This window comes from Podarcis melisellensis (genome assembly GCF_964234715.1).
Source record: "Podarcis melisellensis genome assembly, chromosome: 16".
In the NCBI taxonomy this organism is placed as follows: domain Eukaryota; kingdom Metazoa; phylum Chordata; class Lepidosauria; order Squamata; family Lacertidae; genus Podarcis; species Podarcis melisellensis.
In genome coordinates this window covers 27,361,563-27,387,295 of record NC_138533.1, presented here as the reverse complement: position 1 = coordinate 27,387,295, position 25,733 = coordinate 27,361,563, and the positions used below count along the sequence as shown (strand labels likewise).

General features: G+C 48.4%; 1 protein-coding gene across 1 annotated transcript; it reads left to right on the top strand.

The window, feature by feature from the left end:
* Positions 1-2,452: 2,452 nt before the first annotated feature.
* Positions 2,453-21,084, top strand: LOC309359538 (solute carrier family 2, facilitated glucose transporter member 11-like). Its single transcript, XM_081893379.1, has 12 exons — positions 2,453-2,720; positions 7,043-7,141; positions 8,394-8,554; positions 10,957-11,081; positions 12,595-12,724; positions 13,925-14,073; positions 14,683-14,870; positions 15,860-15,970; positions 17,107-17,208; positions 18,677-18,752; positions 19,312-19,439; positions 20,401-21,084. Exons 1-12 carry the CDS (start codon positions 2,526-2,528, stop codon positions 20,599-20,601), a joined length of 1,665 nt encoding a protein of 554 aa, XP_081749505.1. The 5' UTR covers positions 2,453-2,525; the 3' UTR covers positions 20,602-21,084.
* The last annotated feature ends 4,649 nt before the right edge of the window (positions 21,085-25,733 follow it).

Below are 25,733 nucleotides of genomic sequence, written 5' to 3'. Positions count from 1 at the left end.
GCACGTGCCACTTTGATGGCTCATGCCCCAGTGGTGGAAAATCATTCCAGGCTCACCCAGCCCAAGAGTGTGTGTTTGTGCGTGCGTGCGTGATCCTTTTGATGAGAGAGATGCTCAGTCCCCAACACTCAGGCCCAGCCCATCTGCTTCGGAGGGTGTCCTGCAGGCTGTCGTCACACAGACGCTGGCAGTCTCTGCTCCTCCTCCTGGCCAGAGTGGATCAGACCGGTCTTTTACGCGTTTAATGGTCTGCAACAGACAGCTCAGGAAGCAGGCGTGTAAAAATTCACAGGCTAGAAAGGTGCGAAGGTCAACAGGAGCGCCAGAAGTCATAGTGATTGGGAGGTTCTTGGTGTGCAATGATCAAATGAGAAGCGATAAACAGAGAACTACGGAGCAAGCATTGTAAACGAGCCACTTCTTCGCCTCCCGGGGTAATGGGTGACTAAATAGCTGCATTCCTGCCCCCAAAAGCCCAGGCCGACCCTGCAGGACTTTCCCTCTCCCAGCCCCAGTCGCCTCCTCCTCCTCGGCTGGACTTCCAGCAGGATGAAGGCGCTGCAGAAGATGGTACCGCTTTCGCGATCCACTGATTTCTTCCAGCGATTCCTGCAGGGGGAATCCAACAAGAGATAAGATTGCGGCGGGAGGGGGGTGGCTTCGCGGCACGGAAAGCAAATGGGTTGGTTGGCCGGCGAGAGGTTCGAGGGGTTTTCTGGGTCCAGGAACTCGGGGCGGTCCAAATGTCAGATACGAGGATGCCCCAGAGCCGCTTGGAGTCAGGGAGGGCCTGAGCCGGTTGCCTGCAGGAGGCCGAGCGGAGAAGCGTCCTCCCACCTGGAGGTGCTCAGTAGCATTTGTTGTTGTTGTTGTTTGTCCGACTCTTCATGACCCCCTGGACCAGAGCACGCCAGGCACTCCTGTCTTCCACTGCCTCCCGCAGTTTGGTCAAACTCATCTCAGTTTGTGGGCCTGATCTTGGGGTGTGTAAGCTCACTCACACATAAAGACATCCACCCAAGTGGGTCTTGAAATGGATGGAGGCCTTGTGAGAGAAATATGTCGTTCTTCTGGACCCAATTCATCCTGGTTCCAGTTTTCAGACAGAGATGGATTTGGCCACTGGGTAGATGACGTGGGAACTGGAAACAGTGGGGGGTTGTCTCTCTGTAGGTTCTGCTGGAGCTCTTAGAAAATTTTGACCTGCTCAGCAATGGTGTCCTTCTGGGCTGCCTGACAAAGATGGTCCCTGGCTTGGGTCCAGCTGGAGGATGTCTGCTGGACACTCCTGTCTTGCCTGTCAAGGTCCCATCATCACTGCCAGATTAAACCCTTTGGAGGCAGTCCCTGTTGTTGTTGTTTAGTTGTTTAGTCGTGTCCGACTCTTCATGACCCCCTGGACCAGAGCACACCAGGCACTCCTGTCTTCCACTGCCTCCCGCAGTTTGGTCAAACTCATGCTGGTAGCTTCGAGAACACTGTCCCACCATCTCGTCCTCTGTCGTCCCCTTCTCCTTGTGCCCTCCATCTTTCCCAACATCAGGGTCTTTCCCAGAGAGTCTTCTCTTCTCATGAGGTGGCCAAAGTATTGGAGCCTCAGCTTCAGGATCTGTCCTTCCAGTGAGCATCCAGGGCTGATTTCCTTCAGAATGGATCAGTTTGATCTTCTTGCAGTCCATGGGACTCTCAAGAGTCTCCTCCAGCACCATAATTCAAAAGCATCAATTCTTCGGCAATCAGCCTTCTTTATGGTCCAGCTCTCACTTCCATACATCACTGCTGGGAAAACCATAGCTTTTACTATACGGACCTTTGTTGGCAAGGTGATGTCTCTGCATAGAATTTCAGAATTGTAGAGCTGAAACGGGTCACAAGGGTCATCTAGTTCAACCCGTTCCAATGCAGGAAACTTTTGCCCAACTGGGACTTGAACCCACGACTCTTGAGATGAAGAGCCTCTTGCTGTACCCACTGAGCTATCCCAGCTGTCAAGTATCACAGTACTGTAGTCGAGGTAGTTTGGCAGTCTTCCCCCAAGAAAAAAAAACAGAGATCAAAATGCAATTGTCTTGCTGCTCTATCTTGTATCTAGTATTGTCTACACTGGCCGGCAGCAGCACTAGCTCTCCGCGGGAGATGCTGCCTGGGGGAACCTTCTGCATGCAGAGCAAATGTTATGTTGCTGAGCTTCGGCCGTTCCTTTTAGGACCCCCCCCCCCCAAAAAAAGCCAGAGCTGCCAAATGGGGGCTGTCGCACTTCGGGGGCTGGGCTGGCCTGGCTTCAGGAAAAGGCACCTTGGGGAGCGATCCTCAGTCCGCAGAAGGACCGGGTGGCCGACCCAGCCCTCCCCACGCGGCCCCCACAACCCTCCCGGTCGCCTCCAGCGAAAAAAGCACCCAAGGGATGCTGTAGTGGGTGGGACCAGGCCGGAGGCCATCCCCCCCAACCATACGGTCCCCCGCAAGGGGATCCCGGCGCCTACTAGGCTAGCCCCGCTGGCCTCTCTCCCAGAGGCACTCTGCACATGCTCAGCGTCGCCCGTTGCGCGACGAGCCTCCGGGCTCAGCTCCAGCCAAGAAGCCCTGCCCAGCGCGGAGTCTCCGCCCACCCTCCGGCTAGCCGGCCGGCATCTGCCGGGAGAGCCGTGGAGGGAAGCCGAGCCGGGCCGAGCAGGATGCCGGACGGAGCCCCGCAGCCTCTGCAGCCGCCGCGCCGCCAGGTGAGGCCCCGCCCCGCTCGCACACCTGGCCAGGACCGCTTCCGGGGCTCCTCTGCGGGGGGTGCGGGGGAGGCGACAGTTAGCAACCCCCGGGCGATCGGATATCTGCAAGGGTCCCCCCTCCCTGCCCAGACTGGCAGCCCAGGACCCCTTGGCTCGCTGGGTGGCCCCGCCAGGCGCCCGGCCCGGGAGGCCGCCGGAGGGTCCGGCACAGCGTGCCCTGCCGAGTGGCAGCGGCAGGTGAGGCGGAGACTTCCGACCCCTCCGTCTCTAACTGGCATGCCTGCCGTCTCTAGCTCCGGGGACAAGCGTGGGGGCCGGCGGCGCGGGGTGTCCCTTCCATGCTTTCTGCCCTGCCCAGTTGGGCTGGCTGGATCTACCAGCCGCTCCAAAAATTAAATTTGGAAACATGCCCAAATGCAGGAATCTGTAAACAAATATATCATAAATCGCAGAAGACTATAAAGATTAAATATTTTTATCTGCCACTTAGAAAAGCTGTTATCCACCAATTTTATTGTTGTATCTGCTTTTTTCTAAATTCAATTGATGTCTAAATTTTCCCTTCTATCTCTTCCATCTCTTAAACTAATCACTCCAGGAAGCTTCTGCATCAAGACTTCCAAACTTCCAAATTTTTGCTCAGCACTCTTTTCTAATTACTGGCACCTTATTTTCTCCATTTTAGTGCCAATTAACATATTGGCAGTAACTGTTAAATTCTGTGTCAATTCCTTATTCTTGATTTGTTCCTCCAAATGTTCCAATAAAACTCTTTAAAAGAGTATTGGAAGGATTATTGTAATAACCTGCAGTTTTGTAAGAGTATATATTTAAAGTAGATGAATAAATGAGCAAATTATGTTAATTTGGATATGCAGAAGATATTAAAAATAAATTTAAGGAACCGAAGAAAGAGGGGGAAGGAAGACAAGTTTTGAAAAGTTAAGATGATTGTAAAATTAGTGAAATGTATAAACCTGAAAAGGATAAATAAAATAATGAGAATAAAACTCTTTCTAAAGAGTTACCAATGAAATTGTTAATCTCCTTTCCCAAAATCTTCAATTTAATGGGCGTATGCATTTCATTTTTAAACTGGGAAGGGCGGGGTATAAATAAAATTTTATTATTATTATTACCCACAACTCCCAACATTTACTATCTCACCTGGTATATATTTTATTCAGTCTCTGTGATGTCTTATATGCCACTGGTAAAAGCAGTTTAGAATGATTTTATCTTATGTTTACGCTGAGGAATTGCAATGGTCCCAAATTAAAGATTCCCTGCCCAACTTTCATGCCATTTCTCTCAAAATTTGTACCATGTTGTAGATTTCAGGTACATAATCTTGGGATAAAAGAAAACACTTTAAAATAAAATGTAAGAAAAGAACAGCCTGCTGGATCAGGCCAATGGGGACTCATCTACTCCAGCATCCTGTTCTTAGGGGGCAGGGACATCTAGATTCCTGTGGGAAGCCTGTTACAAGCAGGTAAAAGCTAAAGGACGCCTGAACATTAGGTCCAGTCGTGACCGACTCTGAGGTTGCGGCACTCATCTCACTTTATTGGCCGAGGGAGCCGGCGTACAGCTTTCGGGTCATGTGGCCAGCATGACTAAACCACTTCTGGCGATCCAGAGCAGCACATGGAAACAGCGTTTACCTTCCTGCCAGAGCAGTACCTACTTATCTACTTGCACTTTGATATGCTTTCGAACTGCTAGGTTGGCAGGAGCTGGGACCGAGCAACGGGAGCTCACCCCGTTACGGGGATTCGAACCGCCGACCTTCTGATTGGCAAGTCCTAGGCTCTGTGGTTTAACCCACAGTGCCACCCGGGTCCCAGTTACAAGCAGGACCTGAGCTGAACTCTGCCCATCTGTGACTCCCAGCAAGCATTTACTGCTCTGACCATGAAGGCAGAGCTAAGCTATTATGACTACTAGCTATCGCTAGCCCTCTCACGAATTTGCCTAATTCTCTTTTAAAGCCATGTAAGGTTTGTTTTGTTTTGTTTTTATAATATTTTTTATTAATTTTAACATATAAATTATAAAATGTACCACAAAACTTATCACTTATACAATCTTTTTAGACTTCCATCAGCACCTCTGATGATCCACCGTTTTAACCGCTTCTTATGCATTTCTTAACTTTGTATTGCCTTTACATCTCTTAACAAATCATCCTCCCCCTTCTCCATTTTTACAATTACTTCTAATAATACTCCTCACAAAACTTCTTGCAACCCTAGAAAAGTCGTCTGTTCTTCACAATTACTTTTCAAATAGTCTGTAAATTTACTCCAGTCTTCCGTGAATTTCTGGTCTCGCCGGTTTCGAATCCTTCCACTTATTTTATCTAATTCTGCATAGTCCACTAACTTCATCCTCCATTCTTCAATTGCCGGTAACTCTTCTTGCTTCCATTTTTGGGCCAATAATACTCTTAAAGCCATGTAGGGTTTGTGGCAGTCACTGCATCCTTTGGGAGCAAGTTCCAGAGTCTATGCACTGCACGAAAAAGGACTTTCTTTTATTTATCCTGAAACGTCAGACATTGAGCTTCGTTGAATGTTTCCGAGTTCTTTCTCCAAGAAAAGGAGAAAGACTTCTCTTTCTCTCTCTCTAAATTTTATTAGATTTTCTGTATTACAATTTAAAATACTCATTTAAACATCCTTAAAATATCAATGACTTCTCTTCTTCTCTTTCCATGCATATTTTACATAAATCCCTGCATTCATTTTCATATGATAAATCCCTTCATATTTTACATAAACCATTCAGTATTCCATTATTACATCCATCAAAACTTATTTACACTGCTGAATTTATCTTAATGCTGCCAACGTTTTCAAGTGTACACAATTTCCCCCCATATATTCAATAAACATTTTCCAGTCTTCTCCAAACGTATGTTCTTCTTGTTCTCTTATTCTATATGTTAAGTCCGCAAGCTTCGCCTATTCCATAAGCTTAAGTTGCCATTCTTCTTTGGTTGGGACCTCGCTTGTTTTCCATTTGGGGGGCTAACAAAACACGGGCCGCAGTAGGAGAAAGACTTTTCTCTATCTGCTTTCTCCATGTCAGGCATAATTTAAAATTCCTATCGTGACGCCTCTTACTTTTCTCTGAACTGAAAAGCCACAAACGTTGTAACCCTTTTGATCATTCTGGTCAACCTTTTCCTACTCCACAATATCTGTGGGGCTAGAAGGCCTTTTGGGTCCCTTCCAATTCTACAGTTCTAGGATTCTATGACACAGTCATATTTGTTCTTCAAAAGCCATTGATGGTGCCTTCCATTGTTATTATGGGCGTAGCCAGGATTTATGTTGGGGAGCGGGCAGGATACCCACCCATCCTATGTTTGGCTCTGTCTAGCAGATTCGGAATGAAATCTCTCAGCAATACAGTAGTATCCCGGGTTACATACGCTTCAGGTTACAGACTCTGCTAACCCAGAAATTGTGCTTCAGGTTAAGAACTTTGCTTCAGGATAAGAACAGAAATTGTGCAGCGGCAGCAGGAGGCCCCATTAGCTAAAGTGGTGCTTCAGGTTAAGAACAGTTTCAGGTTAAGAACAGATCTCCGGAACGAATTAAGTACTTAACCTGAGGTACCACTGTAGTTGTTTAAAGTTACTTTCTTTCGACCCCAAGTGCTCAGAAAAATCTGTCAAAATCTTTCTACTTTTAGTTAAGTATTTTTTATTTATTTACTTGATTTGGGGAGTCGGGGTGTGCGGCTACGCCCATGATTTTTATTCCTTCTCGTGTTTCCTTCTCTTTAACTTTTTGGCTGTCGTTGGGTTGGGCCCATTTCAAAAACTTCACTCAGGGTTTTATAAAGTATAATCACGTTCTTATCCTACCCGGTTAGCCACTTGACCTACAATCTTAAATTCCTCATTAAAAATAAAGGATTAAATGAAAATCTGCCCTTGATATTATATTCTTTCAATCACCCCAGATATCTTAAGCTGCTTCAGTTCAGTGCATTTGCCTCGCTGTCAATCAATTTCCTTTTTTTTTCTTTTGGGTCGTACCCTGGAAGTAATTGTTGCCAGTGGAGTCTTAGCACAACCGTGTTCTAAGATGAACCACTGTGTTGCATAGGTGACTTTCAGTGACTGTGCACTTAATGTGAAATGCCTTGTTTTATAAATCATTGCTATACAGTATTAGGAAATTTATATTCTTCTATTTGCTGCTCCTCAGTTGTGTGTTGCATGCAGAATGTTATTGTACGTTGAAAACCAAATAAATAAGGAAACATCCTTATTTTCTGAATGTTTCTGGGTCTTCCCTCAGCTTCAAGGCCGGGTCTTGATCCTGACGGTCTGTGCTGCTGGAATTGGGGGCACATTCCAGTATGGATACAACCTCACCATCATCAATGCCCCAACCACAGTAAGTCCTTACCTGACAGCACTTATCCCAGTTCCCCCGACTGTTAGCAGAGAGCAGGCCATCTCTCTTTAGAGGGTTCTAGGTCATCACGTCTGTTGATGAAGTATTTTTGTTTCCTGGGGTTATATTTACAGTGGTTACCTTGGTTCTCAAACTTAATCCATTCAGGAAGTCCGTTGCAAAACCAAAGTGTTCCAAAACCAAGGCACATTTTCCCATAGAAAGCAATGCAAAACAGATTAATCCGTTCCAGACTTTTAAAAACAACCTCTCAAACAGCAATTTAACATGAATTTTACTATCTAACAAGACCATTGATCCATAATATGAAAGCAATAATCAATATACTGTACTATAAAATAAGACAGCATTGTAGATGATAAAAATTTAAATTATTTTTTTCCCTTACCTGCACTGATTATAGTCATTGTTTGGATGCGGCAGGGCTTTTATCCATTTCCTCAGTCACACAATCAATCAGTAGTTGAACTGGGTTCCACATAGTCACAAAAACAAATTAACCAAAAAAGCCTCAAAAACAAAAACGCAAAATAAGTAGCAAAAACAAAAGCTCCAAACCTTATCCGTTCCAGAAGTCCGTTAGACTTCCAAAATGTTCAAAAACCAAGGCACAGCTTCTGATTGGTGAAGGTGCCCCAGAAACAATAGCCGACAGCCGCATTGGACGTTCGGCTTCTGAAAAAGGTTCGAAAACCGGAACACTTACTTCCGGGTTTTCGGCGTTTGAGAACCAAGGTACCACTGTACTTGCTCTGTGATCCTGTTAACTTGCCACGGGTTCCCAGACTGAGGCAGCAAGTGGGGCTGGCCCCCTCTCTCAGCATTTTTTCTTTTAGGGTGCCGTGAAGCCGGACAGAGAGAGGTTTCTTTCCTTAGGGGTGAATGTAATTTTTCAGGAAGGCTCCTTTGCTCTTGTGTGTTTTGTACACCTCCCCTCCTGAGTATTTTGCAGCGTGTTGGCCGTATCTCCATCCTCACTTTCCTCCTCGGGGTGCCATATGTGGCTCCCCACCCTGATTTTGCCACAACAACAGCCTTGCGAGGTAGACCAGGCTCAGCGAGAGCGACTGGTGCAAGGTGACCGTGAGTGGGATTTGAACCTGGAGGTCTCTCCTCCCCATCCAGTACTCACCACATCAAGTCCTGGAAAAATGATATGTCGCATGCAGCACCTGTAGAAAGACTGTTGTTTGTTTTCTCCCGATGTGACTTCAGCCTTTTCACATTTCAGTACATCCAGAGCTTCACAAATGAGACGTGGTTGGAGCGGACGGGCAGCCCTCTGGAGGGGAAGGTGATCACCCTGATCTGGTCCTCTGTGGTCTCCCTCTATCCTTTGGGGGGGCTCGTGGGAGCCCTCCTCGCAGGCCCCATGGCCATTAAGCTGGGAAGGTGAGGAGGCGCCTTGTAGATTTCTGCTTCAATAGGCTAAGACTCAGAACCATTTTCAGCTGCTGACGCCCCATGGGGGACCCGGCCCTGTGTCAGTCTGTTGGTGGAGGGCAGGGCCAGATTTAGGTCTGATGAGGCCCTAAGCTACTGAAGGTAATCGGGCCCTTTATATGTCCAGCTGACCTTTGTCAACAGCAAATGGTTGCTGTTTTTTGTGTTGAATACTGTATTTTTCGCTCTATAAGACACACTTTTCCTCCTCCAAAAATTAAGGGGAAATATGTGTGCGTCTTATGGAGCGGATGCAGGCTCCATGGCTTCAGCGAAAGCAACACAAAGCCAAGAGAGCAAGAGGGATCGGTGCACACCGATCCCTTTTGCTCTCCTGGCTTCGCTTCGCTGGAGAGGACGCTGCGCAGCTTTCCCTCTCTGCGCAGCGCCCCTTCAGCGAAGTGGGAGGAGAAATGGAAGGGGCTCCGTTTCTCCTGCCGCTTTGCTGAAGGGGTGCTGTGCAGAGAGGGAGATATACCGTATTTTTCGCTCTATAAGACGCACCAGACCACTAGACGCACCAAGTTTTTGGAGGAGGAAAACAAGAAAAAAAATATTCTGAATCTCAGAAGCCAGAACAGCAAGAGGGATCGCTGAGCAGTGAAAGCAGCAATCCCTCTTGCTGTTCTGGCTTCTGGGATAGCTGCGCAGCCTGCATTCGCTCCATAAGACGCACACACATTTCCCTTTACTTTTTAGGAGGGAAAAAGTGAGTCTTATAGAGCAAAAAATACGGTTTTTTTTTCTTGTTCTCCCCCTCTAAAACTAGGTGCGTCTTATGGTCCGGTGCGTCCTATAGAGCGAAAAATACGGTATATGCTATATGGTAATTTATGGACCTGATAGGTATCCAAAGCCATTTGCACATAACAAAATATGTCTTTTATCAATGTAATTTTTAAAAATGTTTTCATTAGCAATTTCAACATAACAACATACCAAAACATATCATATTCATTATTTTCTCCCCTTTTTCCCCACCCCCCTCAAACCCTCCCTCTCCTTCCCCAAAGACTTCCCTCAGCTCCTCTCTGTAATTATAAAGTAATTGTTGAACTGAAACACAATTAAGAATTTTGGAAATGTACATCCAGGTTTTGCTTTTTTTTCCTTTAAATTTTTTGGGGGGCACCCAAGAGAGTGGGACCCTTGGCTATAGCTTGTTTAGCTTATAGAGTGGTATGGGTTAGCGGAGTCTGTAACCTGAGGTACCACTGTACGTAAACCCGGCACTGGTGGAGGGGTAGGGGTGGCTATTGCAGAACTCACGCCGCCTGCATTTTAGACGTTGAACTTTTTACTGCCAGCAACTCAGTGCCTCAATTTATCAGTTACATGTAATTAAACCAGTTATTAAACTGAAATGAATCCTGTTCCAATCAACCTAGCCTGATTCCAAATGACCTGGGTTGTTGTTGTTTTGTTTTTTTTGGGGGGTGAGTATTGGCAAAGCCCAGGTGAGAGATCTGGGTGCTGGTCCCAGTACAGCCCACTCACTGTGGCTTTCTCTGCTTGCTTTGGATGATAGCTGTGGAGTTCACCCAAAGTCCAAGAACCATTCGCACCCGCATTACCTCCTCCTGCCAAGACTGACATTCATCTCCCTGGGAAGAACTGGGCGTTCCAGGCAGCTTTCCCTTCCGCTGGGGGGGGGGGCGCGTGCGGGTGCAGCTGGCTTTATGAGCCAGGAAAGAGCAGGCCCAGGAGCCGCTCCCTTGGGCCTTGGCACTGATCCTGAAGGGAGAGGGGGCTGTTAGGGTTGGCCAAGGCAGGGGGTGTCACATGGAGGTTGGAACTTAGTGTTGACCAAGGAAAGTCACTGTGCCAAAACCGGCACATGACGGGGGAAGCACAGGGGTGTTATGTGCATCCTCATTATGTCTGAACTGGGCTCCTGAGTCCTTTTGTTATGTACTGAGTTGAATAGGATACAAAAGGCAGCAGTCTGATTGGTCCTAGAACAATAGGATTCAGAATGCAGCAGTCTGATTGGTCCTAGAACAATAGGATCCAGAATGCAGCAGTCTGATTGGTCCTAGAACAATAGGATTCAGAATGCAGCAGTCTGATTGGTCCTAGAACAATAGGATCCAGAATGCAGCAGTCTGATTGGTCCACAGGAGCCACCCAATCCAGTTCCAGGTGGAAGGGAAGCCACAACCTGATTGGCCTACAGCAGAATCCCGGAATTAGCCAATCACGTGATGCCCATTTTGTAAATAATGTATATAAATCAGACATTCTGGGGGAACTTCAATTCCTCCTCACCACTATGAGCTGAATAAAGAGCATGAAAGCCACTCTTGACTCCGAGTATATTTCACCTTTTATCCCTCTTTCTTTCTCCGAAGGAAGAAATCTTTGTTGCTGAACAACTTGTTTGTGCTCTTGGCTGCGGTGTTGGTGGGATTCAGCCAAATGGCCAAATCCTTTGAAATGATCTTGCTGAGCAGATTTCTTGCAGGAATCAATTCTGGTAGGTAAGGAGGAGCGGGTGAGTTCAAGGTTCCCTACAGGCCACACCACTGAAAATGGGGAGTGTGTGCGAATCTGGAAAGCGTCTAACCAACTGAAGGATAACCAGGCAGCCCTTAAGTCTTCAGTTAAGGGATCCATGTCAGCAGATCTTTCTCTGCCAGTTCTTTGTCATCCCAAGAAACAGGGCCAACTGGGACGCTGCAGGGTTCTGTCCTAGGCCTGATGCTTTTCAACATCTTAATAAATGGCTTGGATTGAGGAATGGAGGGGATGCTTATCAAATTTGCAGATGGCACCAAACTGGGAGGGGTAGCTAATGCCGCAGAAGACAGAATTGGGATTCGATATTCCCTGAAAACAGATTGGAGAACTGGGCCAAAACTAACAAACTTAATTTCGATAGGGACCAATATAAAGTTCTACACTTAGCAAGGAATAATCAGAGGCACAAATATAGGATGGGGGACAGCTGGCTTCACACCTGTGCACGATTTAGGGATTTTAGTAGACCACCAGCTTAATGCGAGTTAACAGTGTGATGCAGCAGGAAAAAAGAAAGTGCTATTTTAGGCTGCATCAACAGAAGTATAGTGTCCAGATTAAGGGAAGTAATAGGTAAAAGTAAAGGGACCCCTGACCATTAGGTCCAGTTGTGTCCGACTCTGGGGTTGTGGCGCTCATCTCGCTTTATTGGCCATGGGAGCCGGCGTACAGCTTCCAGGTCATGTGGCCAGCATGACTAAGCCGCTTCTGGCAAACCAGAGCAGTGCACAGAAACGCCGTTTACCTTCCCGCCGGAGCGGTACCTGTTTATCTACTTGCACTTTGACATGCTTTCAAACTGCTAGGTTGGCAGGAGCAGGGACCGAGCAACGGGAGCTCACCCCGTTGCGGGGATTCGAACTGCTGATCTTCTCATCAGCAAGTCCTAGGCTCTGTGGTCTAACCCACAGTAGTCGTGCTCTGTTCTTCCTTGGTCAGACCACACCTGGAGTACCGTGTCCAGTTCTGGGCACCGCCATTTAAGAAGGGTATTGACAAGCGGGAAGGTGTGTAGCCGAGGGGCGACCAAGATGATCAAGGGTTTATGAGGCCTTATGAGGAACGGTTGAAGGAGTTGGTTATGTTTCGCCTGGAGCAGAGACGACGGAAGGGGCATGATAATTGGCTGGATGTAAGGAAAGCAAGCGGTGGGGGGGGGGCTGGGAGGCAAGTGCCTCCCTCACCTTTGAACATTCCTAGAGCAATTAACAAAGTTGATAGTTTTGGGGCACGAGAGGGAAAACATTAGGACGAGGTGCGAGGCTGGTGGGGAGGAGATGACAGGCGAGTTTGGGCAAAGGTTAGAACTTGGAGAAAGTTACTGTTGTTTCTGCAGGCTGGGGGATAAACAAATGTCATCTGACCAGTCCCAGCCGGTCTGGAGTCTCTCTGTGCGTGAGTGGGGAGGAAGGACGAACCACTATAGATTGGAGCACTGCCACATTCCTGATCCTTGTTTGTCTCTCCAGGCGTGAGCATGAATATCCAGCCCATGTACCTGGGAGAAAGCGCCCCCAAGGAGCTCCGTGGAGCAGTGGCCCTGACCTCTGCATCCTTCACGGCCCTGGGGTTGGTGATGGGACAGGTGGTTGGACTGAGGTGAGGCTGAAAGGGGCATCCTGGGGATGATATTGGGGGGGTACCATCCTCTTTCCATCCCCCTAAAAAAAAGAAAAAGGAAATCCTCAAGGGCACAGCAAACCTCTGCATCTCTTGCAGCAAAGGGTTTACTCCAAGCACAGCAATCCTGGCTACCTGGCCCCATAATGATCTGCAGCATCTTTGCCCAGAAAACTACCGTATTTTTTGCTCTATAGGACCACAGGATGCACCTAGTTTTTAGAGGGGGAAATCAAGGGGGGGGGAATTATTCCCCCCCACCAGCCCCAAAGAGCAAAGAAGCCATCCATCCTGCTCGCTGTCTTGGCTTCTGCCATAGCCGCGCAACCTCTCCAGCCAGGAGAGGCTGCGCAAGGCTAAAGAGGCCAAAACAGCGAGCGGGATGGATCGCGCTCGTTTCCTTGGCTTCCTCTTTAGCCTTGCGCAACCTCTCCAGCCAGGAGAGGCTGTGCAAGGCGCAAGGCTATGGCAATTCCCCCACCTCCCGCAAACGCCCATAAGAGCTGTGCACCCTTTAAGGAGCGACCAGCTCCTGCGGGCTTTTCTATGAGGAGGGAGAAGGGACTGACTGGCCGTGTCATTCCCTTTTCCCTCCTGGGGAAAAGCCCCCAAGAGCCGCCCAAAGCTTGTGTGCGGCTCTTGGGGGCTTTTCCTGCCTGCCTCCCCCTTCATTTGCTCCACAGGACGCACAGACTTTCCCCCTTAGTTTTTAAGAGGGGGAAAGTGCGTCCTATGGAGCGAAAAATACGGTACTTGGATGCTGAGCAGCTGCATTAAGCCCTTCCTGGGGCACAGAGAAAGAAGCTGGGGTGGGGCTAGTATTAGGATTATGAGGGGCTGCTTTCTGCTGAGTCTGACCCTGGCTCCATCTAGCTCAGCATTGTCTACACGGACTGGCAGCAGCTTTCCAGGGTTTCAGGCAGAGAGTCTCAAACCTACCTGGACATGCCATTCAGGATTGAAATCGGGGCCTTCTTCCTCTGAGCTGTAGCTCTCGCCTTCTATTATTTCTTTCTATGGGGTTTTAATGTATTAAGTTGCTTTGGGGCCACTGTTCTGTGTGCGAAAAGTGACAAACAGACATAAACAGAAAAAGTAAATGCGTACATTCGACTCGACGAGGCCCAAACTGCCGGCTCAGAAAGGTTCTGCTCACACAATTCTGTCTTTTTAATGCAGAGAAATTTTAGGAGCGGAGGAAAGCTGGCCTCTCCTCCTGGCCAGCAATGCAGTGCCTGCTCTGATCCAGCTGGTCTTGCTGCCCTGGGCCCCGGAAAGCCCCCGGTACCTATTGATCGACCGAGGAGATGAAGAATCTTGCATCTGTGGTGGGTGTGCTCAGTGCTTCTCCTTGCTTAAAAAAAACTAAAAACCCAGCTCAAGACAAAACTGCTTTCTGGTTCTCCTGTTGCATCGAGTTCCTTAGTTGCTTCCATTCCAAAGGTTCTGAGTTCCAGTCTGGCCTGGTCTTGATCCAAAAGGGCAGGCTTCACCCTGTATAAATAATCACTACTCATGTGCATGTTTAAGGCAAGGTTCCCCAAACTTGGGTCTCCATCTAATTTTGGACTACAACTCCCATCATCCATGACCACTTGTCCTGCTAGCTAGGGATGATGGGAGTTGTAGTCCACAAACAGCTGGAGACCCAAGTTTGGGAAACCCTGGTTTAAGGGAAGATCCGTAGGGGATGGTGCATGGTTCCTCCCATAGGAGAAAGCAGATTCACAACAAGAGCAGCTTGAGATGTTTCCTGTACCCCTGTCGTTTGTGAGCTGCCTTCCTAATTTGCTTTCAATCTCACCCCAAGCTCCAGGAGCTCAACAGGTGCTCAGAGTATGTTTGGAATCCCTAATAAAACTCCGAGCATCTCCTGGAGTTTGACCGCTCCATCTTCATGCTTGCAGCCCTGATGTTGTCCCTCTTGCCTCTTCCAGCTTTGCAGAAGCTGCGGGGCAGCGACGACCTGGGCGGGGAGATGAAGGAGCTGCTGGCCGAGCAGGCGGCCCTCCGAGGGGTGACTGCCAAGGCCCCCTGGGAGCTCTTCAGGGACCCGGCCGTGCGGTGGCAGCTCATCACCATCGTCTTCCTCAGCAGCGCCATGCAGCTCTGCGGCAACGACTCTGTGAGTGACTGGGAGAAGGCAAGGGGGGAATCAGCTTGAGTATTGGCAGGGTTGTGGGCAGTGGCATAGCATAGAGCTGGTTGCCACGGGTGCAAAATTGTTAGGGGTGCAACTTTTCAACCAGGAAGTGACCTCTCCAGACAATGGAACAACTCATCTCTGCAGCTGAGATCTCCCGGGCGACTCAGACACCCGAATGTGCATGCATACGCCACCTGTTTCCCTCCAGGTGGCCCCGGGCACTGGCAACCTACGCTATGCCACTGATGAGGGGGGTGCCAGTTCAGGTCTTTAGCCAGGGCCAGGCAGGAGCTACCCAAAAGTGCCAGGCTCCAGAAGCAGAGAGATCCTTCTGGAGGGCTTGTCAAAGGCGTTATGAGCCAGGCTGGACTCTGGGGGGATTTGGCCGTCCTTGACCCACACAGCACAGGTCTGGGGGTTGTGTAAGAACAGGAGGGGACGCGGGTGGCGCTGTGGGTTAAACCACAGAGCCTAGGGCTTGCCGATCAGAAGGTCAGCGGTTTGAATCCCCGTGACAGGGTGAGCTCCCGTTGCTCGGTCCCTGCTCCTGCCAACCTAGCAGTTCGAAAGAACGTCAAAGTGCAAGTAGATAAATAGGTACTGCTCCAGCGGGAAGGTAAACGGCGTTTCCATGTGCTGCTCTGGTTCGCCAGAAGCGGCTTAGTCATGCTGGCCACATGACCCGGAAGCTGTACGCCAGCTCCCTTGGCCAGTAAAGCGAGATGAGCATCGCAACCCCAGAATCGGTCACGACTGGACCTAATGGTCAGGGGTCCCTTTACCTTTTTAGCAAAAGGAGGTGCTCTTTGGGGAGGTGCTTGCAAAAATATGCTCACCCCTACCACCACCCGCTGTCCCTTCTTCCCCTCCTGAGTGCTGCCTCTCCTTCCTGTGTGTGTGTCTGCAGCGAAACCAGAGCCCTGCAGCTCTTCATTCATCCTTCCTCCATCTCCCTTTGTGTCCCCCAGATGTACTCCTATGCCTCGACCGTTTTCCAAGAGGCCGGGATCCCTTACGACAAGATCCAGTACAGCATAATCGGCACAGGCAGCTGCGAGCTGATCACCGCCATGACTTGTGTGAGAATCTCTGCTGCCCTTCAGCAGCAACCCGTTTCCTTCTGCTGCTCCCCCCTCCCGCCCAAAAAAAACTGGTTTGTTTGATAGGCAGCGATGGAGAGCGCTTGGACCTTTCACTTTGTGGGGGGGGGAGTGTCTCTGAGAAGTGGGGAGCCATTTCTGGGGGAAGTGGAGCTTCCAGACGGGGGTCTGCCTTCTCTCTCACACCTAGTTCTGTTCGCCGCACCTCAAAATGGGTACTATTGAGCTGGGAAATGTTCAGAAATGGGCAGCCAGTGTGATGAAGGGGGTGGAGCGATAAAAGGTTGCAGGGCTTTAAAGAGACAAGGCGGAGAAGAGGGACATGATGGAACTGCGTAAGTTTCATGTGGTATGGGGGGAAATGGAAAGAGGGAGAGATCAAGTGACTCTCTTGTTCATAGCTAGCTGTGAAACTCAGGACAGACAAAGGATCCATCCTGCTAGCAGAAAGCAGGGGTGACAGGTGTGTGTGTGTGTGGTGTCTGCCTGCAGAGCCATCAAATGGCCTCTCCTCCCCTCCCTCCTTTTATTTTTTACAATGAAGAGTGTTAACCAGAATTTGAGTGTGATTCTGGTCTGACTGCACTGGCTACCAATTAGTTTCTAGGCCCAATTCAAAGTGCTGGTTTTGACCTCTAAAGCCTTAAACAGCTCAGGGCCGCAATACCTTAAGAACTACCTCCTTCTATATGAACCTACCCAGACCCTGAGATCCTCTTCTGAGGCCCTCCTTCATGTGCCTCCTCAAGAGGTCCGGAGGGTGGCAACATGAGAACGGGGCCTTCTCTGCAGTGGCTCCCCGCCTGTGGAATGCTCTCCCCAAGGAAGTTCGCCTGGCGCCTTCATTACACACCTTTAGCAAAAATGTTCCTTTTTAACCAGGCCTTTGTTTGATCTGTTTGTGTAGTGTGTTGTTGTTTTTATTCTGGTTATGTATATTGTGATCTTTTCTGTGAACCTCCCTGAGACCTCCAAGTATAGGGCGGTATATGAACTCAACAATAACAATACAAATAATAATTAGATCTGCCATGGGACCAACTCCCCGTTGCTTTGGGGCAGGCTTGGCGTGAGAGTCCTCCTGGCGGTAACTTCCCTGTCTTGCTTTTCTCCAGAATCTGATCATTGAGCATGTCGGACGAAGGAAGCTGGTGATGGGCGGATACAGTCTCATGTCTGTGTGGGCCATTGTCTTCATGGTGGCCCTATCTCTGCAGGTAACTGAGCTCTTGAAGGAGAGAGGCTGAGCAGGACCCAAATACGAGTCCGACTCTGTGGAATGGCTTTTAATGGGTAAAGGTAAAGGGACCCCTGACCATTAGGTCCAGTCGTGGCCCACTCTGGGGTTGCAGCGCTCATCTCGCTTTATTGGCCGAGGGAGCCGGCGTACAGCTTCTGGGTCATGTTGCCAGCATGACTAAGCTGCTTCTGGCGAACCAGAGCAGCGCACGGAAACGCCGTTTACCTTCCCGCTGGAGCGTTACCTATTTATCTACTTGCACTTTTTGGCGTGCTTTCGAACTGCTAGGTTGGCAGGAGCAGGGACCGAGCAACGGGAGCTCACCCCGTCACGGAGATTCGAACCGCTGACCTTCTGATCAGCAAGTCCTAGGCTCTGTGGTTTAACCCACAGCGCCACCCGCGTCCCTTACCTTTAATGGGTAGGAGAGGATATATTAATAGCAATTTATCCCTCCAGGTGCTCCTGTGTGTCTGTTGAACAGAGTTTAAAGTTCCATCTTTAGGCATTAATGTGTGTTTTCCCCCACTTTCTTTTTCTTCTCTTTCATCACTTTATTTCCTGTAACTGAAATGATTTAAATAAAATGTTAATAATAAAAAGTTCCACGCTTGGGAGAAAAATGGAGGCATGTCAGAGTAGACTGCAAAGCCTTCTTTTAATTACGTCCAGCTATGAAGTGAACTGGCTCCCCCTTCTCATTTGCCCCGCTTAACCAAGAAATCAGACAACCGACTGTGGAAGTAAGCTTAAAACAGGATTTACTTACGCATAGTCTTTGCACTGGTTCTCAGCCACAGCAGCAGTAAAATTGTGCAGGTTAAATACTTTCATTCACAGTAGAAACAGTCTCAGGCATGATTTGTCAAAGAAAGAGAGAGGGTGGGAGAGGAACAGGAAATTACATAGCCCGCCCAGGAGAGGAGGGGAAATGACATCACACAGAACCCTCTCTTCCAATTACATCTCTATGGGCTGAGTCTTTGCCTATCAGTAATACAGTTCTGTGGTCATTTGCTCCTAAACTTATGAACGAGCAAGAATTGTTGGATTTTGACTGCAGTTTCCCACACAATTTTCCACTAACCTCTTTGCCTTTGTAAAATATACTTGGAGTTGAGTGTGGATTTCATGCTCTTTATTCAGCTCATAGTAGTGAGGAATGAAAGTTCCCCCAGAATGTCTGCTTTATACACATTATTTACACAATGGGCTGCACGTGATTGGCTAATTCTGGGATTCTCCTGTAGGCCAATCAGGTTGCGGATTCCCTTCCACCTGGAGCTGGATTGGGTAGCTCCTGTGGACCAATCATACTGCTGTATTGTTCCAGGACCAATCAGACTGCTGCATTCTGGACCCTATTGTTCTAGGACCATTCAGACTGCTGCCTTTTGGATCCTATTCAACTCAGTACATAACACTTTGCCTTCTTGGATTTGCAGGACCAATACAGCTGGATGCCTTACCTGAGCATGTCCTGCATCTTCGCCTACATCCTGAGTTTTGGAATTGGGCCAGGTGAGTCAGAACGGAGCGGACTCCCTCCCTGGAAAGCTGTGCTTTGGGGGCGTTCACGTCCAACCTGAAACAAGAGCAGGCACGCACATCAACATGACGTGGGTGTTTTGTTTGGAAGCCTTAGCATCCATGAGGACTAGATGCTTGTCGATGGAGATTCTCAGTTTGGTGCCCAAAGCAATTGCTATGGAGACACTCCAAAGAGAAGGCGAGTACAGCAGAAATTGAGCAAGTGATGCTGGAGGAGCCTCATTTCCCTCCACTCTGTTGTGCTCAACACCCTCCCGTTGAAGATTTATTTCTTTAAAGCAGGCTTCCTCAAACTCAGCCCTCCAATTGTTTTGAGACTACAATTCCCATCATCTCTGACCACTAGCTAGGGATCATGGGAGTTGTAGTCCCAAAACATCTGGAGGGCTGAGTTTGAGGAAGCCTGCTTTAAAGCCTCTCGCCATTAACACACCCACACAATCTGGATAGATGTTAGTGTCCTGCCATTACATCTTGACCCTTGCAGCTCCAGAGAGAAAGTGATGAAAAATATGTTTGATTTGCCTAGCCGGCGTGACGGTGATTATGCCCATGGAGATTTTCGACCAGGTGTCTCGCCCAGCTGCCTGCATGATCTGTGGTTCTCTGCTGTGGGCCAACTTGTTCCTGGTGGGCATGGTGTTTCCTTTCCTTGTGGTAAGCGAACTCCGTCCGCCCGACTGCCATGCTGGGTTGAACCATGGGTCAGTGCTGTTGGGACAGGATAGGAAGTGGGAGAGACTAGAATACAAAAAAGGGAGGTGTGAGGAGGTCAAGGAAACAAGCAAATGAAAGATAAGTTATGGAAGGATTGATGTGGGGTTTTTTTTCTTAATTGTTTTTATTTTTCTGCGTTTTGGCTCTTTTTTCTTTTCTTTTTTTAATTTTGTAACCTTTCAAAACCTTAATAAATATTGTTTTTTAAAAAAAAAAGTGGGAGAGACTCATTTGAAGCCACCACTCCTCTTTTCTGTCCAATTTCGATTTGCATTGTAATCCTACTAAGCGGATTTGACAGTTTCCTCCTGCATGAATTTGTCGAAACCGTTTTTTAAATATGTGCGCATATATATATGGGACACAGGTGGCGCTGTGGGTTAAACCACAGAGCCTAGGGCTTTCCGATCAGAAGGTCGGCGGTTTGAATCCCCGTGATGGGGTGGGCTCCCGTTGCTCGGTCCCTGCTCCTGCCCATCTAGCAGTTCGAAAGCACGCCAGTGCAAGTAGATAAATAGGTACTGCTCCGGCGGGAAGGTAAACGGCGTTTCCGTGCGCTGCTCTGGTTTGCCAGAAGCGGCTTAGTCATGCTGGCCACATGACCTGGAAGCTGTACACCGGTTCCCTCGGCCAGTAAAGCGAGATGAGTGCCGCAAGCCCGGAATCGTTCGTGACTGGACCTAATGGTCAGGTGTCCCTTTCCCTTTACTTTAAGTTGGTGGCCATCAGGACCGCAAATGCAAATCCTTAAGCAGCTACCGTTTCAGACACTTTGGGTAGGAGGGAGTCCCAGAGCAAACTGAGTAGCACCAGAGGGGACTGTTCAGAAAGGTTTGAGTCCGGGGCTCACTCTGTGTGCATCACGGACAAACTGAAGGCCTCTCCTTCTCTCTCCCCTCAGGAAGGCCTTGGCCATTACTGCTATGTCCCCTTCTTCACCGTCTGCGTCTCTGCTGCCCTCTATGTCGCCTTCTTCCTCCCCGAGACCAAAGGGAAATCCTTTCTGGAAATCTCTGAGGAATTCAACAAACGGAACTTCAAAGCGCAGACTCATGAGGAGTCCAGGAGCCTTTCCGAGGAAACAAAGTCCACCATGTTGTAGCCCCCCAAAGGGTGGAGGAGAATGACAGGGACACGGAGAGAGAAAGTTGGTTTTGTGCCACCATGCAGATCTATCCCTCCACACACATACCTGAACCCCCAAATTCCCATTATGGGGTAAAAGCTGCAGCTGAAGCCAGTTTAGAGTGGTGAGGTAGGGTGGAACATTTTCTCTGTTTCTCAAACACTGATTTGCGCGTTAAAAGTCCTGTACGAAAATGTCTGCTCCCAAGATTTTTAGTGGGCTTTCAGTTTTAGAATGGGTTTTTTACATTGTATAAGAAATAATGCCCAGAGTCTGGAATTTGAACCCTAAAATGTCGTTTCTGACCATCAGCTGCCAGGCTTGGTCAGTTAGGGGGAGCAACGCACTACAGTGGTACCTCGGGTTACATACGCTTCAGGTTACACACGCTTCAGGTTACACACTCCGCAAACCCAGAAATAGTGCTTCAGGTTAAGAACTTTGCTTCAGGATAAGAACAGAAATCAGGCTCTGGCAGCGCGGTGGCAGCAGGAGGCCCCATTAGCTAAAGTTAAGAACAGTTTCAGCTTAAGAACAGACCTCCAGAACAAATTAAGTACTTAACCCGAGGTACCACTGTATTCCAGGGTGTTGCTTTGAGGACAATTTTCTAAACATGAAATTGATTCACGAGGAGGGAAAACCCACCTGCGCTTTAATCGATGCCCAAATGTATTGATAGCCAAATGTATTGAGAAGGTTTATTTAGGAGAAACCCACAAATCCCACCCCCACCCCCGATCTACGAGTGGGTTGCCTCTTTAACATGTATTAACATGCCTGGGGCATCTTTTTTTGACAGAAAGTGTGTTAAAATATAGAAACTATTCCGCAAATTCCTGCTAGAGAGAAAAGTCTGAGAAAAGTCCTGGCTACTTCAATCCGAGTTTAAAAAGTGAATTAATACGGAACCTTGAAAGAACTTCCATCGTGCACTGGATTCTTTTTTTATTAAGCGATCGTGGTAGATTTTCCTCCTTTAAGTTTGCTTGAGCTATTCTGCCAGTGTCCCACCCCCACCCCCTGAGCTGTGCCAAGGGTCTGGGGGGTAAGGATGCCTTATTTTCTCTTTCTAGAAATTTCCCTGTTGTGCCCTGTAGGTGTTGCGTGGGCTGGATCCTCCTGCTGGTTGGTCTTGCTTTAACTGCCTGTTACTGCTGCTTTGTTGAGCTCCTCCGCAAGTTCTCTGAGCGGGAGCCGTGCCTGTAGTGCTCCCATGTGGCCACCTGGAATAATTTCTCCTCCTTTCTTCACTCAGAGCAGTAACTACCTCAAATAACTCTTGCTTGTGCCTCTCTGCCTTTGGATTTCCTTTAATTTTGTCGCTAGATTTGTTGGGTTTTTATATACGAGCCGCCCAACCTTTTCACTGTTTTATGGTACAAAACAACCTTTGATGATTCCCAGACTTTTTATTTCGGTGTCAGTCCCACAACTGCCCTGCCAGAACCAGAAGAACCATGATTATCTCTGTAGCTGTTAGTTTCCTTGATGATGTGCTTCAGAGACTGGCTGAAGCCTGCAGACTGAGCAGAGGTGTCCTTCTTTTAGCTGCCATGATGGTGACAACATGGTCTCTCTCTTTCTCCAGCTTCTTCTGGGATGGTCATGCTGCCACTGTTTCTTCTCCCTGCCCCTCCTTGGCTCTCACTCTTTTACTGCTCCTTCTGCTGTTTCCCAGCAGGCATGAAAACCTTGTCCCGCCTTTCAAAGGTGGCATCATTTTCATTCGAAAAGTCCCATGTCCTGGACAATCATATAGCTAGAATCACAGAATGGTAGGAGTTGCAAGAGATCACAGCGGCCATTTTCCGTATCTTTACTCGGAATCTCCTTTCTTGCAACGTGAAACCATTGGTTCGAGTCCTCCCCTCCACAGCAGGAGAAAACAAGCTGTTCCCTCTTCCGTGTGACAGCCCTTGAAATATTTGAAGATGGCTATCATATCTCCTCTTAGTCTCATCTTTTCCAAGCTCCAACATACCCAACTCCTTCAACCGTTCCTCATAAGGCTTGGTTTTCTTATGAGCTACTGACTGTACAATGCACATTATAGTCTGAAATGCCGGAACGGTCCCTATTCCCATTGGATCCCATTGGATTCAAGTATTACTGAGGTAGCTTCAGAGATCCTATCACAGTAAGGTACCCACCACCGTACACCAATAAGACTGGAGGTGGTGGGGAGAAACTGCTCCAAACAAGGCCGGGGTGTGGTGTGGTGGGGGTGTTAATCATGGCTCCTGCCTCAGAATTCTCTGAGAAAGTGCCTTGTGGGCCATGGAATCATAGAATTGTGAAGTTGGAAGGGACCACTAGGGTCGTCTGGTCCAACTCCCTGTAATTCAGGAATCTTTTGCCCAATGTAGGACTCCAACCCACGACCCTGTGATAGAGTCTCATGCTCCACTGACAGAGCTTTGACTGCTTTCATCGCCCCCCTCTCCTACTGATGTCTCTGATCCCCAATTTCAGGATCCAAGAGGGAGTGGGGTTTGTTGGGATGATGGGAGGCAGCCATCTTTGTACACCAGGTGGAGGCTCGTTGCCTTATCGAATGCCTTTTCCTGCCAAAGGGCATTTTCTGCATGTTTGCTACAGCCTTAGCAAGGCAGCTGCCTCTCCCGAACCTGCTCTGCTTGTGGGGCCACGCCAAAGAAAAATCTCAGAAGCAGCAAGGCAGCTTCGTTGGCGCGCATCATTTAATAAACACTGTAGAGGTTAGAGCTTTTGCAAAATGCAAACATGAAAAAGTGTTGGTTTCATTATGTATGTGAAGGAAATAATGAAATCCTGGCATGACAAGGGCATGAAATAAATTTATGAAAAAATATATAAATAAAACTATTTCTTTGGAATGAGCAACATGGACTGATGTATCTTCTGTGCCAGTGAAGATTTTAGGAAAATCTGCGAAAACCCTTTTTGTAGTGCTGGTTAATGACAGTATACACAGTTGTACCTTGGTTTTCGAACAGCTTAGTTCTTGAACGCTTTGGCTCCCAAACGCCGCAAATCCAGAAGTGAGTGTTCTGGTTTGCGAACGTTCTTGGAACCTGAACATCCGACTCAGCTTCTGCAGCTTGGATCCGATTGGCTGCAGGAGCTCCCTGCAGCCAATCAGAAGCTGTTCTTTGGTTTCTGAACGTTTTGGAAGTCGAACGGACTCCCAGAATGGATTCCGTTCAACTTCCAAGGTACAACTGTATATGGGAAGCATATAGGGGGTCAGTGGCTTGGTGTCCCAGGTGGCCCCCAACATGCCAAAGGAGCATGGGGTGGGGAGCTAGATGCTGTCAGACTCCCGATTTCCAGCAGGCGACAGGGAGGTTTCCTTAGGCTTTAGATTGATCCTCTTTTCCCATCTACCATTTCCTCTGTTGACCCCAAATAAACTCCCACCTCTTCTTGGCGTAGGCAGTTGACATGTAATTGTTTAATTAAGCATTGCAGGCAGATGGAGGGAAGTCCAGGTTTAGTCATTGCCTGCTCTAGATAATGGATTACCAGTCTGGGTAATTGATTACCATCTCTCTGGGCAGAACGTGAAAGGGATCTGCTCTCCCCAACGGCTAGCTTTGTGTCAGCAGGGATATTATTGTTGTGAGTTGTTTGGGGTCGGGGGTTAGGGTGTATGATGCCCGAGTCCCTTCTAATTCCTGGTTCTACCAAGGGTTAAAATCTAATGGTGAATTGGCCAGGCAAGAACCATAGTTATCCCTATAGTTATTCCTTAGCATAAGAAAGGAAGCTGCTCTATTGCTGGTATACCTGAAGGAGCGTCTCCACCCCCATCATTCAGCTGAAGTCCAGCTTTGAGGGCCTTCTGGCGGTTCCCTCACTGCGAGGGAACCAGGCAGAGGGCCTTCTCAGTAGTGGCACCCACCCACCCTCTGGAATGCCCTCCCATCAGATGTCAAGGAAATAAACAACTACCTGACTTTTAGAAGACATCTGAGGGCAGCCCTATTTGGGGAAGTTTTTAATGTTTGGTGTTTTATTGTGTTTTTAATATTCTGTTGAGAGCTGGGGAGGCCTGGCCAGATGGGCAGGGTATAAATAAGTAATATGTTGTTGTTGTTGTTGTTGGCAAATGAGTGGGCCCCAGTAACTTGTGGTCAGTGGACTAGGGGGACTAGCCTAGTCCCCTAAATGTTCCTGGTAAATTAGAGTATTAAAGCCTGGTGCTTCTTTCCCAAAGCCCGCGAAGCTTTTGCCAGGCTTAGGGAGGGAGGCATGATGCTCATGCATGCGATGTCAGGAGGTGGCAACCTCACACGTACGATTTCACACACAAACACCATTCTCCTTTACAAAGTGGCACCTCTGGCCCTAACTGCTCCCCTGTGAAAAAATTCACTGCATTCCACTGGCGAGTAGTGAGGACAATAGCCAGATGGGTGGCCCAGAAGGTCTTGCTTCTCCCATAGCCGCAGTCTTGGATTCAAGCAGAACTAAAGCATGGCTTTCCCTCTTTGGCTTGTCAACCAGCTCTCCTACGACCTCTCCTTCTCTGGCAAATGACCTTCTCACAACCACTCCAGAAAATGTGCTGTAGGGTTGACTCAGCCGCCTGGTGTTTGAGTGGAGCAGGACTCTTGGAGCTTTCCAATCCTCTCCCTCTCTACAAAGACCCCATTATGGCCTGTGTTTTGCTAAAGGGCCGGAAGAGGCTGTGCTGGCACCCCACAGCGGCCAAACATCACCAGGATGAGGAAAAAACCATTCTTGGAACAGGGTCGTCTCACACAGAGATCCAAAGCCATCAACTTCACACAAAAGATACACTCTGCTCATTTACACAGGACTTGCTTGTTTTGGCAAATGACACTCTGCAGGCCCAGCCCATTCCTACACAGCACCATCTCCACCCCCATCGTTCTACCCAGATGCTGAGGTCCAGCACAGAGGGCCTTCTGGCAGTTCCCTCATTGCGAGAAGCAAAGCTACAGGGAACCAGGCAGAGGGCCTTCTCAGTAGTGGCACCCACCCTGTGGAACGCCCTCCCATCAGATATCAAAGAGATAAACAACTACCTGACATTCAGAAGACCTATTAAGGCAGCCCTGTTCAGGGAAGTTTTTAATGTGTGACATCTTAGTGTATTT

Bases quoted from the DNA above. Each gene is read 5' to 3' on its own strand.
- LOC309359538 (XM_081893379.1), top strand. From the start codon at position 2,526: ATGCTCAGCGTCGCCCGTTGCGCGACGAGCCTCCGGGCTCAGCTCCAG. The intron at 7,142-8,393 runs GTAAGTCCTTAC...TTCACATTTCAG, and splicing joins TCATCAATGCCCCAACCACA to TACATCCAGAGCTTCACAAA. The intron at 15,971-17,106 runs GTGAGAATCTCT...GCTTTTCTCCAG, and splicing joins TGATCACCGCCATGACTTGT to AATCTGATCATTGAGCATGT.